We start from the raw sequence: 14019 nt of genomic DNA on the forward strand, positions 1-14019 counted from the left end.
GATCCCCGAGATCCACCCAAGGTTGTGTTGGCAGCAGTGATCTGTGTGACCCTGTGTCAGAAATGCTGCTCACAGCGTTGGCTGCCTGCTAGGAATGTTTGGCTCGGAAGTGGCGCAGGGCGTGGCAGCCATCCAGCAACAATAGTCCTGGGCCATCTGCAGGTCGGGTGGGGCGGGCCCATCCCCTCAGGCCAGCTTCCTAATGGCCCTGTGGGAGGGGTCTGCACAGTCTAGCAGGAGCAGTCTGTAGATTGCCCCGTAGGGGGCCGGACTAAGGCACAATGGTGGCTGCCGGGTCTGCCCTGGTTCTGGTGCCAGGTGATGCAGACTTTCTCCGTATGGAGCCCTTGAGCCTCTGACTCACCACCGGTGTCCCGGGTGAGTGTCCGCAGGTCAGAAAGCCTTTGCGTGGTCCTTCAAAGGGGCGTCTTGAGTTTCAGTCTCCTTCCGTCTCCGCAGATGGCCAGAATCCCCTCTGGTTTCTACAGTGAGGTTATTGGAATCTCCTCTCTCCTGGGCTGAGGAACCCCCCAAATGGGGCCAAGACCCCCTCTCCTTCAGGGGAGCCTCTGCAGCCTCGGTGTTCCTCCCAGTGATCATCCTCCACCCGCGGGTGCTGGTCCAGCCCAATTTGTGACTTTGCCCCTCCCACCGGCTTCCATTGTGGCTCCTTTATATTATCAGATGTAGGTGTTATGATCAGCTGGACTTCAGGTGACTGACTCTCCACATTGATTACTTTATAATTTGGTTGTAATTTCAGTGCGGTCCTGGGAGGAGGCGAACCCTGCTTTTACCTAGTCTGCCATCTCTTGACTCCTAAAGCTGTCTTCTTTTAATGCTTTATTAAGTATAATTTAATTTAAGAAATGTCATTATATAAAAGCATTTAATGTTATAATACTCTGTTTCACTTAAGTGCATCCCATAAATTTTGATGTTTTTTCTATAATTTTAATTCATTTCAATAATTTTTATTTTCTTGTAAGATTTAGATGCATGTCACATAATTTTAAAATATTTCACGATTTTCTAGGTATCGTTCTGCTATTTATTTCTACTTCCTTTGTGGGCCAAGAACATATTTCATATGATTTCTATTTTTAAATGCATTAAGATTTGTTTTATGACTTAGAATATGGTCTAATTTGGAAAACATTCCATGTATAGTTGAGCAAAACTCTCAAGTGTATTCTGCTGTTGTTATGTGGACTGTTCCATAAATGTCAGTTAGATCTAGTGAGTTGATAGAATTTTCAAGTCATCAATATCCTTACTAATACTATGCATAATTGGTCTATCAATTACTGAGAAATGATTATTGAAACCTCCAAGTATAATTGTGGATTTGTCCATTTCTCCTTTCTGTTTTCTTCTTGCCTCATGCATGTTGAAGCTGTGTTTTCAGGAGCACACACATTTAGAGTCATTAAATGAATCTTAACACATTAAAAATAGAAATTACAATCTACAGCCATGCCACCCTGAACAAGCTTGATCCCGTCTGATCTTGGAAGCTAAGCAGGGTCAGGTCTGGTTAGTACTTGCATGGGAGACCACCTAGGATGACCAGGTGCTGTAGGCATACAAAAAATAAGGGATTGTAAACTGACAAGGTCCTTGCAATCTGAGGTCAACCAAGGGTTGCCTCGCCTTAAAAAAAAAAAAGAAACAATAGCCTGTCAGTAGTGTGCAGATTGGATTGAAGGAAAAAAATAGAAATTGCATATATTGTTTAAAATTTAGAGTTAATATCGAAGGATATTTACAAGAAGCATCAAGAAACTTTCCCGAAAGACTAGCAAGGGAATAAACCCCTACAGGAATTAAAATATACTGTAAAGCAATTTTAATTAAGAGTGTGGCAATGGCACAGGAATTAACAGATAACTTAGTGAAACTGGGTTGCACACTCAGGAAGAATTTCGAATATGCATGGGAAATATATTATCAAAGTGCTTTGGTTTAAATCTCAACTCTTCTACTTAAGCCTATAACCATGAAAAAAGTATTTGTTATGCTATAGTTCCTTGAATAATTGGCCACTGTATCATTGTTTAATGTAATGTTTCTATTTATCCATTATAGTATTGCTTGTTCTGATTTCTACCTTGTGTGATATCACAAAACTATTCCAACTTTTAACAAATAAAATGATAACCTGATCTGCAACTTTAACATAACTTCCTCATCTTTTTACTTTTAGGAGCGCTATACTTTTCTTTTTTTCTTTTTTTAAATGCCTACAGGTCTTCCTAGGTGGTCTCCCATTCAAGTACTAACCAGGCCCAACGCTGCTTATATATCTTTATATATAAAGTGGGTTTCTTGAAAATAGCATATACTCGTGTCATGCTTTTTTAAAATGCATTTTGAGAATCTCTGACTTTTAACTGGGATATTTAGACTACTCACATTTAAAATCATTATTCATTGGGTTGGATTCAAATCTATATCTCACTATTTTTTATTTCTTCCATCTTTTTTTGTTGTTTTTACTCCTTTCTGCTTTCACTTGGGTTAATTGAGCATTCTTATTTAATTTTATCTTTTCTATTTACCCATCGTATATACCTTTAAAAAAGTTTATCAGCTGCTGCCCTAGGGTTCATAGTATACATATTAATTAACATCGGGCTGCTTTCACATTAAAATAGACCATTTCCCAGTATTCTTTTGAAGCTGTAGCTATTTGCAACAATGCAGATGGAGCTTGAGGGCATTATGCTAATTGAAACAAACTGGGCGGAGAAAGACAAATACTGCATAGTATCGCTTATATGTGGAATCTGAAGATATAAAGCTAAAGTCATAGAAACAGATTGAAAAAGTGATTAGTGGGGGCAGGAAATAGAGGTTGGTAAAAGTACAAGCTTTCAGCTCTAAAATCAATAAAGTCTGAGGACCTAATGTAAAACCTTGTGGTGATTGTTGATAACACTGTATTGTATAATTAATATTTACTAAAAGAGTAGAATTTAAATGGTCTCACACACAAAAAAAAGATAAGTATGTGAAGTGATGGATGTGTTAGTCAATCAGATGGTGGAAACCTTGCACAATGTATAGCAATGTATAGCGTATCAAATCACTATGATGTACAACTTTATATGTCAGTTATACCTCCATTAAGCTGAAGAAAAAGAAACAAAAAGAACAATGCACTATTACCTTTGTAATTAAAATATTTAACTACTCCTCACAACAGAAATACTAGCTATGTACTACGTTACTAGTTAATGTAACTGCTAGCTGATGCAACAGACAAAACCTGAAATTGGCTGGCTATACATAGCAAAAGTTACTTTTGTTCACATAAATTCTGGTGGCCGTGGGCAGGTCTCTCCACTCTCAGGCGACCCAGGGATCCAGGTTGCTGCCATGCTTTTGCTTCACCATGGAACCACAGGACAGCCATGTTTGCTGCTCAGTGGAAGAGAAAGCTCACTGGCTTCTGTCTAAGAACACACTGTCTGGCGATGTAGTTTTCCCCTTTGTCCAGGAAAAAGAAACATAAGATATGGACGAGTACTTGAAGTTTCTCCTATAAGCTGTCAATCATGGTTCTCAACCAAATTAACGATTATAGCGTGCTATAACAACGCTCTTCATTTCTTGGAGGAGTTCCAGAGAAAGCTAGATTTACTTTGACAGCCTCTAACTTTTCAAGTGCCTACTACATGACGGGTGCTTTCAAACCTAGGATCATATCCGGTTTTCAAAGGATCATGTAAATGTCAGCAGGGAGAATTTTCCATTCTTCACTCAATAGCACTTTTCTGCACTGCCCTTTGCAATAACCTCTATAATCTCAGTAGGCTGAAATTTTTCACCTTCCTTTTGATGCATGGTCAAAATTTGAACTTGTGAGCTTCTGCTACTATCTACATGACTGGACATGCCTGAATACCTGCACAGGTGTCATTAGGCAAACTGAAAACCAGGGTTTTCTTGTGGGGAAGGTACACAGACTAAAGGCAGTGAAAAGATATTCTTTTCTTTTTAAATCAGTGTTAGCATGTCCACTAAAGAAACAATTTTCAACACCTAGGAGGATTCCAGAGTTTTAGGAATTTAGTTTTAGTAGATGTTTGCTCCACAGTGATTTCCGTGGTCTTTTTTCATCTACCATTTATGAGGGAGCTTTTGTTTTTTGTTTTTTTATCTGCATGGGTGAGCTCATTCACTTGTGTGTGTATTCACTGGGCAGTTTCAAAGAAGACATCTCATTAAAATCCTACTGCAAATATCGGAGTGGTTAAAAATATCTCTAATTTCAGGGTTATAGTCCCCAAACCAGTAGATTATGTGCCAAGTCAGGTTCTACTCACCAGCCCTTTTGGAAACTAATGGAGAGGTTAAAGATGCCAAGGTGGTGGGTGACCAGGCATCTGAACGTCAGTGTCCAAAGTTAACCTTTAAGTCAAAGGGGCAGAGAGGTTCTGGGAGGGATGGCACAGGAAGGAGTCTTCTGCAAGTAGTAGGAATGCTTTATGTCAGGGGAAGGGCAGGTGATTCTAGGCTGTTCCATTGGAAGTAGGGCACAGCCTTCAGAGGAACATGTAGTGAAGAGCTGGTAAGCCTGTTAGGTTCCAGAGTTGGACAGGGTGGCATACAGGGGAAGACCAGGGGAAGGTTGCTATAAATCAGAAAAATGCTGGAACCAGAGGAAATACATAATCAGCTCTAGAGGAATGCTAGGACTTGCGCAGGGCCTGCTTTGAGTATCCTGATAGAGACCTTTTTGTGTGAGTGGCCTGAGAGACATTATGGAGAACTGACACGAGAAGTTAATTAAGAGATGGAAGGTCTGCCTCAGGCTAGGAACAACATGGACTTCAGATGAATTTAGACCAAATGTCTAGTGTCACTCAGCCTGTCACTTACTAGCTATGTGATCATAGGGAAACTATCAAGTGCTCCGAGTCTCAGTTTTATCCTCTGTGAAGTGAATTTGATAAGCCCTGTCTTGTGGAACTGTTGGAATGTATGTGTGTAAAGCCTCTGGCACACTGCCTGGCATATATTGGATCTTTAATGAATAGTGAGGAATCTGGTTAAAAGCCCTAACATGTGCTTTTTTCAGGTGTGAGCATAGGTAATTACAAAGGCTTTACCTGGCAGGCCTCCTAGACAAAGCTGCCCTCCCCACCTGAGACTGGACAACCATAGAGTACAATCTCCAAAGGAGGTGGCAGTGAAAGACTCAGGCCCTTCTGGTAGGTTATTCTCTGCTCATACTTGCATTCTTAGCCTCTGTGCTTTCATTCCCAAGTGTCTTGAGACCTTGGACAGAGGCCTCCTTATATGGAGAGAAGGAAGAAACCTTGAAGATACTTTTCCCAACTATTTTCCCACTGCTAGCCCTTCCCCCTTTTCGTCCTTTGATTCCAGGATCCATAAAATCGTCAGAGCCATTTGTTTTGGCTCTGTCAACAGTGAGGTGACCACCAGAACTCTGCTGATACACCTGACCCTCACTGGTGGGCTGTTCCATGGAGGAAAATAAAACAGGAGGAATCAGCACTTTCTCCCATTTTACACTCCTGCTTATATCATCACAGGAAGTGATCAAAGGTTTATTGATCTATTGTATTTGGTTTGTTGCTTCTATCAGTGACTCTGACACCTGGCAGCTTAGCTCTCACTCCAGCTCAGCTGAGCTCCTGACAATGACAGTTGTTTCTAATGTTGTTTTGACCCCAGATCTCTCTGAGATCTCTATCCAAGATCTCTCTGAAAATAAGCAGCGAGTGCTCCTAGACACTAGATACCAAATCAGCCAAAAAAAAATGCTGCTTCATAAATAAAACTCTCTTAGAGAATATATTATTTAATTTGGGTGTGAGTTAGTCTTCCCCAGCTGGCTTCAACTCAAAACTCCTAGAATTCAAGTTGAAAACCAACTCTTTCCTTCCTTCCTGGCTGCTGTCCCATCCAAAACACTATTTTCATTCATTCAGCTACCAAAAATCTCATCCTTGCTTACAGTTGGCCAAAATGAATTCAAGATAACCTAATTATAATGCCATTTTTTAATGGAAAGGCTCTGGCTTTCCCAGGTCAACGAAAAGGGTGCCAGCCTAGTGGTTTCTGGGCATCATTTCAAGGGAATATCATACTATTTTTTTTAAAGGAAATCCTTGCAGATGATGTGTCTAAAATACCTAATTCAACTAAACTGGGTTTTCACAAGAATTCAGGACACCTTCCATAGCTGTCTCAGGTAGAGATTTCTCTGTGGTTTATCCAAGACCCAAAAGTAACTGCTAAATTCAGTTTTCCATTTTAGACTTTTCTCTCAACTGTAAGAGACACCATTTGAGGGTCTGGCACCTGCCACCACTCAGCTTCGCTGCAATCAAATCCCACAGAAGGAATCTTAGTTTCCCTAAGTCTCAGACTGTCTTGGCTAAGGGCACTTGTATTTGACTGCTTGCATCTGGCATCCCACCGTCCCACCACCTCTCCTCCTTTTACCTCGTTAGCTCTTAGAAGACATCTCATCATGATCCCGATGTGATTGCTGCTCCCAGCCTTTACCATTCCATGGGTAGCAGTGAATCGTGCTCATCCTAATGTCCCAATTGCTAACACAGGGCCTTCTGAAGAGCAAGCACTCAATTCATGTTTGGGGAATAAGTGAGCCAGTGAGAAAGAGATTTCATTTAAGATTTAATTTCTCCTATATTCTTGAATAAGCCAAGCGAAGATATATAATTTAATTTTACAGAATGACAGACTAAAAGGAATAAACGAACCTCAAAATTAGCCATCCTTTATGTTTTTTTTCCTGTTGCTTGAAACCTTATATTTTACCACTGGGTTCTTTCACATTTCCAAGGAAATTCCTACTCTAATGCCATGTTATCTTGTTCCAGATCACAAAAAAATAGGATGATTTCCCAACCTCTTTTGCAAAATTGCAAAACTCCTATTCTTAACCCCGATAAATGGCTATAAACGTGTGACCACTGTCATTCACAAACTTAGATTTTGAAGCTAATTAAACTTTTTATTACAAGGAACAACATTTGAAAAACAAACAAATAAACAAAAAGATAAATCTCCAAATTACCCATATTGAAAAGGAACACAAAGATGTTATAACATACTCTGTTCCCTCCAGATCCAGCCTGGCCCTCCATGACTTAGATCTTTGGCCGTTGTCTTCCAACGAAGAGTGAAGAAACTGCTTCAGACTTCACTCAGGGCAGGAGAAGCTGCTGGACATGACATTGGAACTTACACTGGCCGTGGCAGTAGTATCATCCACGGCAACTCCAGCCTGGGCTCGCTCTCTCTCATCTCTCAAAGCTTCTTCATACCAATATGGGAAGGAAGCGGGGTCAGTCCCACTTATCTTGGCAAAAAACTGCAGGACTTTCATCTTGCTGGTTTCAGCATGGGCCCTGGGACCCCACAGGAACTCGTAGCGAGCAGGATCGCTGTTGGCAACCTGCCGGTACTCCAGGTACTTTTCCTGCACTAAATCTTTGGTGATGAGCTTCCTGGGTTCTCCATAGATGAAATCTTTCTTCCCAGCAAACACTCCCATCATATTCAGCACTTCCCAGATTTTTTCCTCAGGGGCACGGTTACCTTCCATGAAGATTATGCCCAGGATAAGAATCAAGAGGCCGGTCTTGGGCATGCCTTGGTCATCACTCAGCATCCCATCGTAGGTGAGGTCTAGTGTTTTGACAAGCATGTAGGAATGGCTGGTGGGGTCCACTTCCTTCACTTCAATGCCAAAGACAACCTCCATGCACTCACAGACTTTCTTGAAGACCACAGGGAAGTGGTCCTTGTATTCTTTGAGGATGCTTTTCAGCATTTCTTCCTTCGTGATGGGCTCCTTTGTTATATACTTGACACTCAGGAACTGCACCAATTCAGCCACCTTCTTGTGTAGCACATCAGTGAGCAAGGACTCGGGGTCTGCTGGAAGCTGCGGGGTACTGGGCCCCTCCTCTTCTCGGCTTCTGGAACTCTCATCAGATTGACTCGATGGAGTGGCTATTATGGCAGTGGGGGAGGAGCAGGCTCTCTGGGAACTCTGGGGAACATTTGGCGTTCCAGCAGCAGGCACCACCTCTGGGGTGCCCTGGACCAAAGGAGAGAGAGAGGAGGAGGAGGAGGTGGTGGTGGCTTCCTCCTCAGCCATGGGAGCCTGCAAACTTTCCAGGCCTTGTGCCTCTCTCGGGTCCTGAAGGTCTTCCTCAAGCTTGCAGTGCTCGCTCTCCTGACTGTGAGACATGACTTGTATTGTAGGTAGCTGGCAGGTGGGTGGACAATTTGGACTCACAGACCTGAGGGAGAGAGGGAGAGTGTCAGTGACCTTAGCTGAGAACCTCACCCATGATGGCTCTAACAAAGGCAACTCGCAGGTCTCTTCTTTAGGGGTGCTCTCGGTCCTCAAAGGGTTCCTGTTCTCCAGGTTGATCTGTCTCCTAAGAACTGAAATAGCAAGTGAGATGGCTCCTCAGGGTGTATGTAGCCAGACAATACAGCCCAAGGATTCCAGGACTGAGCTTAGGGCGACTAGGGTCACGTACTAGGGTCCTGTTCTGGGGTGGGTTGTACCCTTGGTAGACATTTAGGGTGTGCACCTCACCTTGACTTCTGGTACTGCCCAGGCCTCCTCTCATATACTGACTTGAGGACACGTGCCTCAGACCAAGTGTAACTGCACACAAACTTCATTTCTTTAATATCCTTTTTTTTTCTCTGATTCAAGCTAGTTTTGCCCAGATAATGGCATTGTGACTCACTCACTCCCCTCTCCCATCCTCACTCTGTATGCCCACTCCTTTAATCATTAAGCCTCAGGACATAAGATTAACTGAGTCTCAGGATTATCATGAGGACAATAGGTTTCTGTTGGACTTTAGACTAAGGATAACATCTTGGCTTTAGATGTGTTTCAGCTGCAGGCTGATCTACACAGAACAAAAACCCGCCAGGCAAAACAACAACTCTACCAGGCCAAGGTACCAAAAGGGATGGCACGGTGGCTGATTCCACAACAGAACACAATTTTCAATGACCTCATCCTCCTCCAATTGTCAAATAATTAGCACCCACTACCCCAACTCTCAGTTACCATGACAACAGATTTTCCCTCATATAATCTTTACTCCCGGGACACCTAGGGAGCCAGGCCCTTGAGTGATAGCTCACCTGTGGCTCTGGGACTAGCAGCTCTAATCAACCTTACTTTCTTTGTTGCAAAACCAGCACCTATCTCTTTGGCTTAGACGCATGCAGGCAGACAGACCCCTTTTTTGTTCCAGTAGCACAAGGCCCTCACCTCCCAGTTCCTAGAGGAACTGAGGGGATGCAGACTACAGGCACAGTTCTGGGTCCCCCGGTGCTGACAGGAGGAGTGGGGCCAGGCTCTGTGATGTCCCCACTATTCTGGGTTAGATGGTTCTTTCAATGCTCACTCAGACTCCTAATCTTTCCCCTGCCAAGACCTGGGCCACACCACTCTACTTTATCTCCTGACTTCCAAAGGAGAATGTGCGGGGTCACCACATCTAGGCACACTTGCCTAGGGCCTTCCTGGGCTGAGTCCCCATGGGTTTCGGTGGAGCCTCTTTTGTCTAGGGTAGGAGAGCCCATTACGACTAATTTTTACTCCTGACAGAGCCTGCTCTAGCCCCCACCTCAGCTGGCCTGACATGCATCTTCAGATTGAAGCTTCCACTCTCTGAGAGGAACCACCCCACCCCCACCCCAGTGGTGGAAGTGATCACTTATCACAACAGCCCATCTCTGCTTACTGTTTTCCAGGAATGACAGCAGGGACTTGGGTCCATGTGTTCTGGGGTGGGGGGTACCCTCAGTCTTCCTTCAGGGTATTCCGTTTTACGTCTAGCAGGACCTCAACCCACCCTTCCCCCACCTCACCTGCTTTCTTGTCTTCAGACGTCCCTGAGACCACTGAGACAAAATTGAAAAGATGTCACATTCAGCTACTCCTTGCCCGAGTTCTCCCCTGGCTGGCAGCAGGAGCAGGGAGTTTCTGCGAGATGCCCTTTCTGCAGTGGGGAGGTACCTTTAAATCCTTTTCAGTAAAGTCACAACTAATCTACATTCTGCTGACCTGAGAAGACCCCCCTCAGGCCATGGTCTTAATCTTCCTGAAAACTTGTCAAAAAGGCAGAGGCTTGAGGGAGGTGCCTCTGCCTCATAGCTTTGCCCAGAGCTAACAGCAGGAGTGAGCCAGGTGTCAGGAGGTGGGGCCCTCTCTGAGTACACAGAAAAGTTTCATTAATCTTCCTTCAGGGTCCTCACTGTGAAGCTTGCTCTCCCTCAGAATTCTCACTTTGATGCTTGGCAGGACCTGGAATTTCTCTTCCTGCAAATCCCTGATCCAGGAATGGGGGAGAGGAAATGCTTATCCTCCCAGCACCGATGGGGGTCTCAACAGTTGACAGCAGGAGTCAGAGTGAATTTCTGTGGGGATTTCTCTGGTTCAGAGCTGGGGGATATCTCAGTCCTCCTCAAGGGATTTACATTTACTCCTGACAGGGCCCAGTACCCCTTCCTGAAGGTTAAGGCCTCCATCTCTCTCCTACCTCGACAGGCAAGTGGGGGTGGGGGTGCTTTGTCTGTCAACCGTGCTTAGAGTCTCAGGGCTGGTAGCAGAAGCTGGTATCTGTGGGTTCACCTTGATGTGACCTCTGTCTACGGTGGGAGGTTTTTTCAGGACCCACTTCTTGAGGAGTGGCAGAATCTGGGACTTTTCACCTTACTGACCTGAGTCCCATCACCTGGGTTGAAGCCTCATCTCCTTCAGACCTCAAAGTTCTGGAAACATTACATCCAAGCATAGGGCCTCTGCATAGGGCGGCCCTGAGCTGAAATCAGGCTGAGTGGGCTGGGGCTCCTTCTTTCCAACCATGGGAGGTCAGTTCAGTTGTCCCACATGATTGTCACTTTGACTTCTGGAAGTGCCTGAGCCCCTCTCCCTTGGTGAACCAGAGTCTGTCTCCCTCTAATTAGGCTGGTCGCCTCTGAGTCCCCAGAGTTGGGAATGCGGGGGCGGGGGGGAGGGTTCTTTATCCTGATGGGCCTGCCAAGACTCTCGGGGCTGATGTCTGGGGTGGAGTGGGATTCTGTGGGGCCCACGCTGTTCTGAGATGTGTATAGACCTCTCAGTCCTCACTAACGGGGGTTCTCATCTTAGTTCCTGGCTCCTTGATTAAATGCTGTCTGGGAGATTCTGCCCTCTCTGCCAGCTGGGCGCATTTGCCCAACTGCAAGTCTTTCGGAGAAAGTTTTGGTTCCCAGGCTAAATGCTAAATGGGAGAGCAGCAGCGGCTGTGACAGGTGGTAGAAATTCAGAAAAGAAGCCTATGTTCCTATGCAGTCACTTCACCCATAGTTCATAGACTTTGGAAATGTTTTCTTCCATTTATTCTCTGCACTGAAGTAGTTGAATAGCACGATTTGGGAAGTCGCTGTTCCTTTGAGGTTATCTAACATTGCATTGTTCAGTACAGTAATTTCCTTTTTTCTTAAGCCTCACCGATATTAAGAAATGCATTTTACATCTCTACCAAGCGTGGGTGTGTCTGGTTCACCCTGATACTCGCTATTGCATTTTCATTCCATTCTTTTTATTCTATTAAAATACATTTTTTAAAAAAAGGCCAGGCTTTATCACTAAAGTGGTTTCAGGTGGTTATTAACATGGACTCTGGAGTCACACAGCATCAATCCAGCCAATCTTTCCTGATATCCGATACTACGCCTGGGCTATTGGCATCTTAGGTCTGAGGTGAAGCAGGGTCAGAAGTTTTAAAAGTTTCCTCCTACCTATCCTGTTATTTGCCATCTATTACAGGCTACAGACCCTCCTAAACTTCAGTGCTGCCTCCCACTTCCCCATCAGAAATACAAGTACCAGTTCAACAGAGAGTTTTCTCACTGTTTGTTATTCAGATTTTGTTGTTGATATTTTTGGTAAACTGAAATACGCCCCGCCCCAAGATATCATGCCCTAGTTCCTAGAACCTATAAAATACTGCCTGCTTTGGAAAAAGGGCCTTTGTAGATGTGATTAATTTAAGACTCTTTTGATGGGGAGGATTTTTCTAGATTATGCAGGTGGGGCCTAAATACAACCATTTGTATACTTTTAAGGGGGAGGCGGAAGAAGAATCGACAAACAGAAGAAAATGTGAACATGGAGAACAGAGATATTTGAAGATGCTGACCTTGAAGATTGCAGTCATTTCGCCCCAAGCCAAGGAGTGGCAGCAGCTACCGGAAGCTGGAAGAGGCCAGGAATGGATTTTACCCCAGAGTCTCCAGAGAAAGTGCGCCCCTCCTGGCACCTTGATTTCAGCCCAGTGAAACTGATCTTGGGCATCTGGCTTCCAGAACTGTAAGAGAATACATTTCTGTTGTATAAGCCATGGTATGGTGGTAGTTTGATACAGTAGCCCCAGGAAACTGATACATCCTTGTTCGTTTTCTTTCTTCTACCATTTTCCAGGGTTGATTTTGGGAGCAGAAGATAGCAGCACAAACTTCACTGTCATTTTGGCAACTACAGGTAGGACACTAAATCTGTCAATAATTTAGGAGAGCTGACATGTTTACAATGTTTTGTTTCACATTAGCGAATATGGCACGCTTCTATTTATTTGGGACTTCTAAAAAAATCCAAATCCATCAGTAAACTTCTATATTTGTCTCCATGAAAAGCTCATACATTTTGTGATTTGAAATTCCTCTGAAGTAACTTTGGATTTGTTGCAGTTGTGAATGGGATATTGTCTATTACATGTTCTAATTAGTTATTGTTTCATGTGGCAAGGCTTTTTGATTTTACTATATTGACCTCCCGTACACTATTTTTCTGAACTCCCTTATTTGCATATTCCACAGACTTATTCCTTTTATTTTTCTAGATAGATGGTCGTATTGTTACCAAATAGTAACTCTTTCTTTTCAATATTAATATCTCTTACTTATTTTTATATCCATATCTCCGGCTTTATGTTCCAGTGCAGTTTTGAACAGTAGAGGTGAGAGTATATATCTGCCTTGTTCCTGACTTGAATGATAATGCTTCTAACATTACTGTAGACTCAGGGGTCCTCAACCCCTGGGCAGTGGACCGGTCCTGTTCTGCGGCCTGTTAGGAACCAGGCTGCACAGTAAGAGGTGAGCGGTGGACAGGCAAGTTAACCTTCATCTGTATTTGCAGCCGCTCCCCAGCACCAGCATCACCACCTCAGCTTCATCTCAGATCATCAGGCATTAGATTCTCATAGAAACACTGGTCCCTAGTGCCAAAAAGGTTGGGGACCGTTGGTAGAATTTAGGAAAAGGAAGTTCTCTTCTATTCTTAGTTTGCCATAAGTTTGTACTATGAACTCATGTTGAATGTCTTTCAAAGGCTTTTTCTCCTCTAGTTTGTTAATGTGGACAATTACAATTCAACGTACTTTCTAATGTTAAACCATGTTTTCATTTCTTGGGCACAGCTTGTTTGCTTATTTAATTCACTGCTGTGTTGACTATGCTATTTTATTTAAGACAGTTACTGCTATGTGAATGAGCTTGGCTTAAGTGTTCTTTTCGTGGAGGTGGGGGCTGAGGTCCTCATTTGGTTTTTGAATCAAGGAGAGCTGACTAGAGATGCTTTGGAAGTTTACGAAAAGCTAGCAGTTAATTTCTCTTGGTCATTTGGTAGAAGTAGCCTCCAAAATAATCTTATTCTGGACATTTAAGAGTGTCTTGAATTGTGAATAGTTTCCATTTGTATTTTGAAGTTCTTTTGGTAGATCAATTTTTTTTTTTTTTCTAAAAAGCAGTCCCTTTTGTTTAGGATTTCAAAATTAATGGCATGATATTTATAATAAAAAGTATTGCAGAAACTCCAAAACTTGCAGACTAATTAACAGAACACAATGAGCACAATACGCCTGATATTTAGCATCAACAATAATTAATTGTGGCCAATGTGTTAACCACGTATCCGTATCCACTTACAAC

The 14019-nt window shown here is 43.4% G+C and overlaps 1 protein-coding gene and 1 pseudogene across 4 annotated transcripts in view; one reads left to right on the forward strand and one right to left on the reverse strand.

Annotated features, from left to right (window-relative positions):
* The first annotated feature begins 1466 nt into the window (after window positions 1-1466).
* On the forward strand, window positions 1467-1585 carry LOC118608579 (annotated as a pseudogene).
* A 5412-nt stretch (window positions 1586-6997) lies between these two features.
* The window catches only part of LOC107503194 (putative MAGE domain-containing protein MAGEA13P), a 98880-nt gene continuing 91858 nt past the window's right edge, over window positions 6998-14019 (reverse strand). For 3 of the 4 annotated variants that reach the window (XM_036226935.1, XM_016131146.2, XM_036226934.1), the window contains 2 exons: window positions 12231-12398; window positions 6998-8312 (listed from right to left, as the gene is read on the reverse strand). In XM_036226935.1, coding sequence (XP_036082828.1) covers window positions 7205-8260 — 1056 coding nt within the window. In that variant the 5' untranslated portion in view covers window positions 8261-8312; window positions 12231-12398 and the 3' untranslated portion in view covers window positions 6998-7204. Of the gene's footprint in view, window positions 8313-10767; window positions 10866-12230; window positions 12399-14019 lie in introns of those variants that run through there. The other variant, XM_016131145.2, reaches the window with a different exon arrangement.

The sequence above is a fragment of the Rousettus aegyptiacus genome, unplaced genomic scaffold (assembly GCF_014176215.1).
Source record: "Rousettus aegyptiacus isolate mRouAeg1 unplaced genomic scaffold, mRouAeg1.p scaffold_m13_p_9, whole genome shotgun sequence".
NCBI lineage: Eukaryota > Metazoa > Chordata > Mammalia > Chiroptera > Pteropodidae > Rousettus > Rousettus aegyptiacus.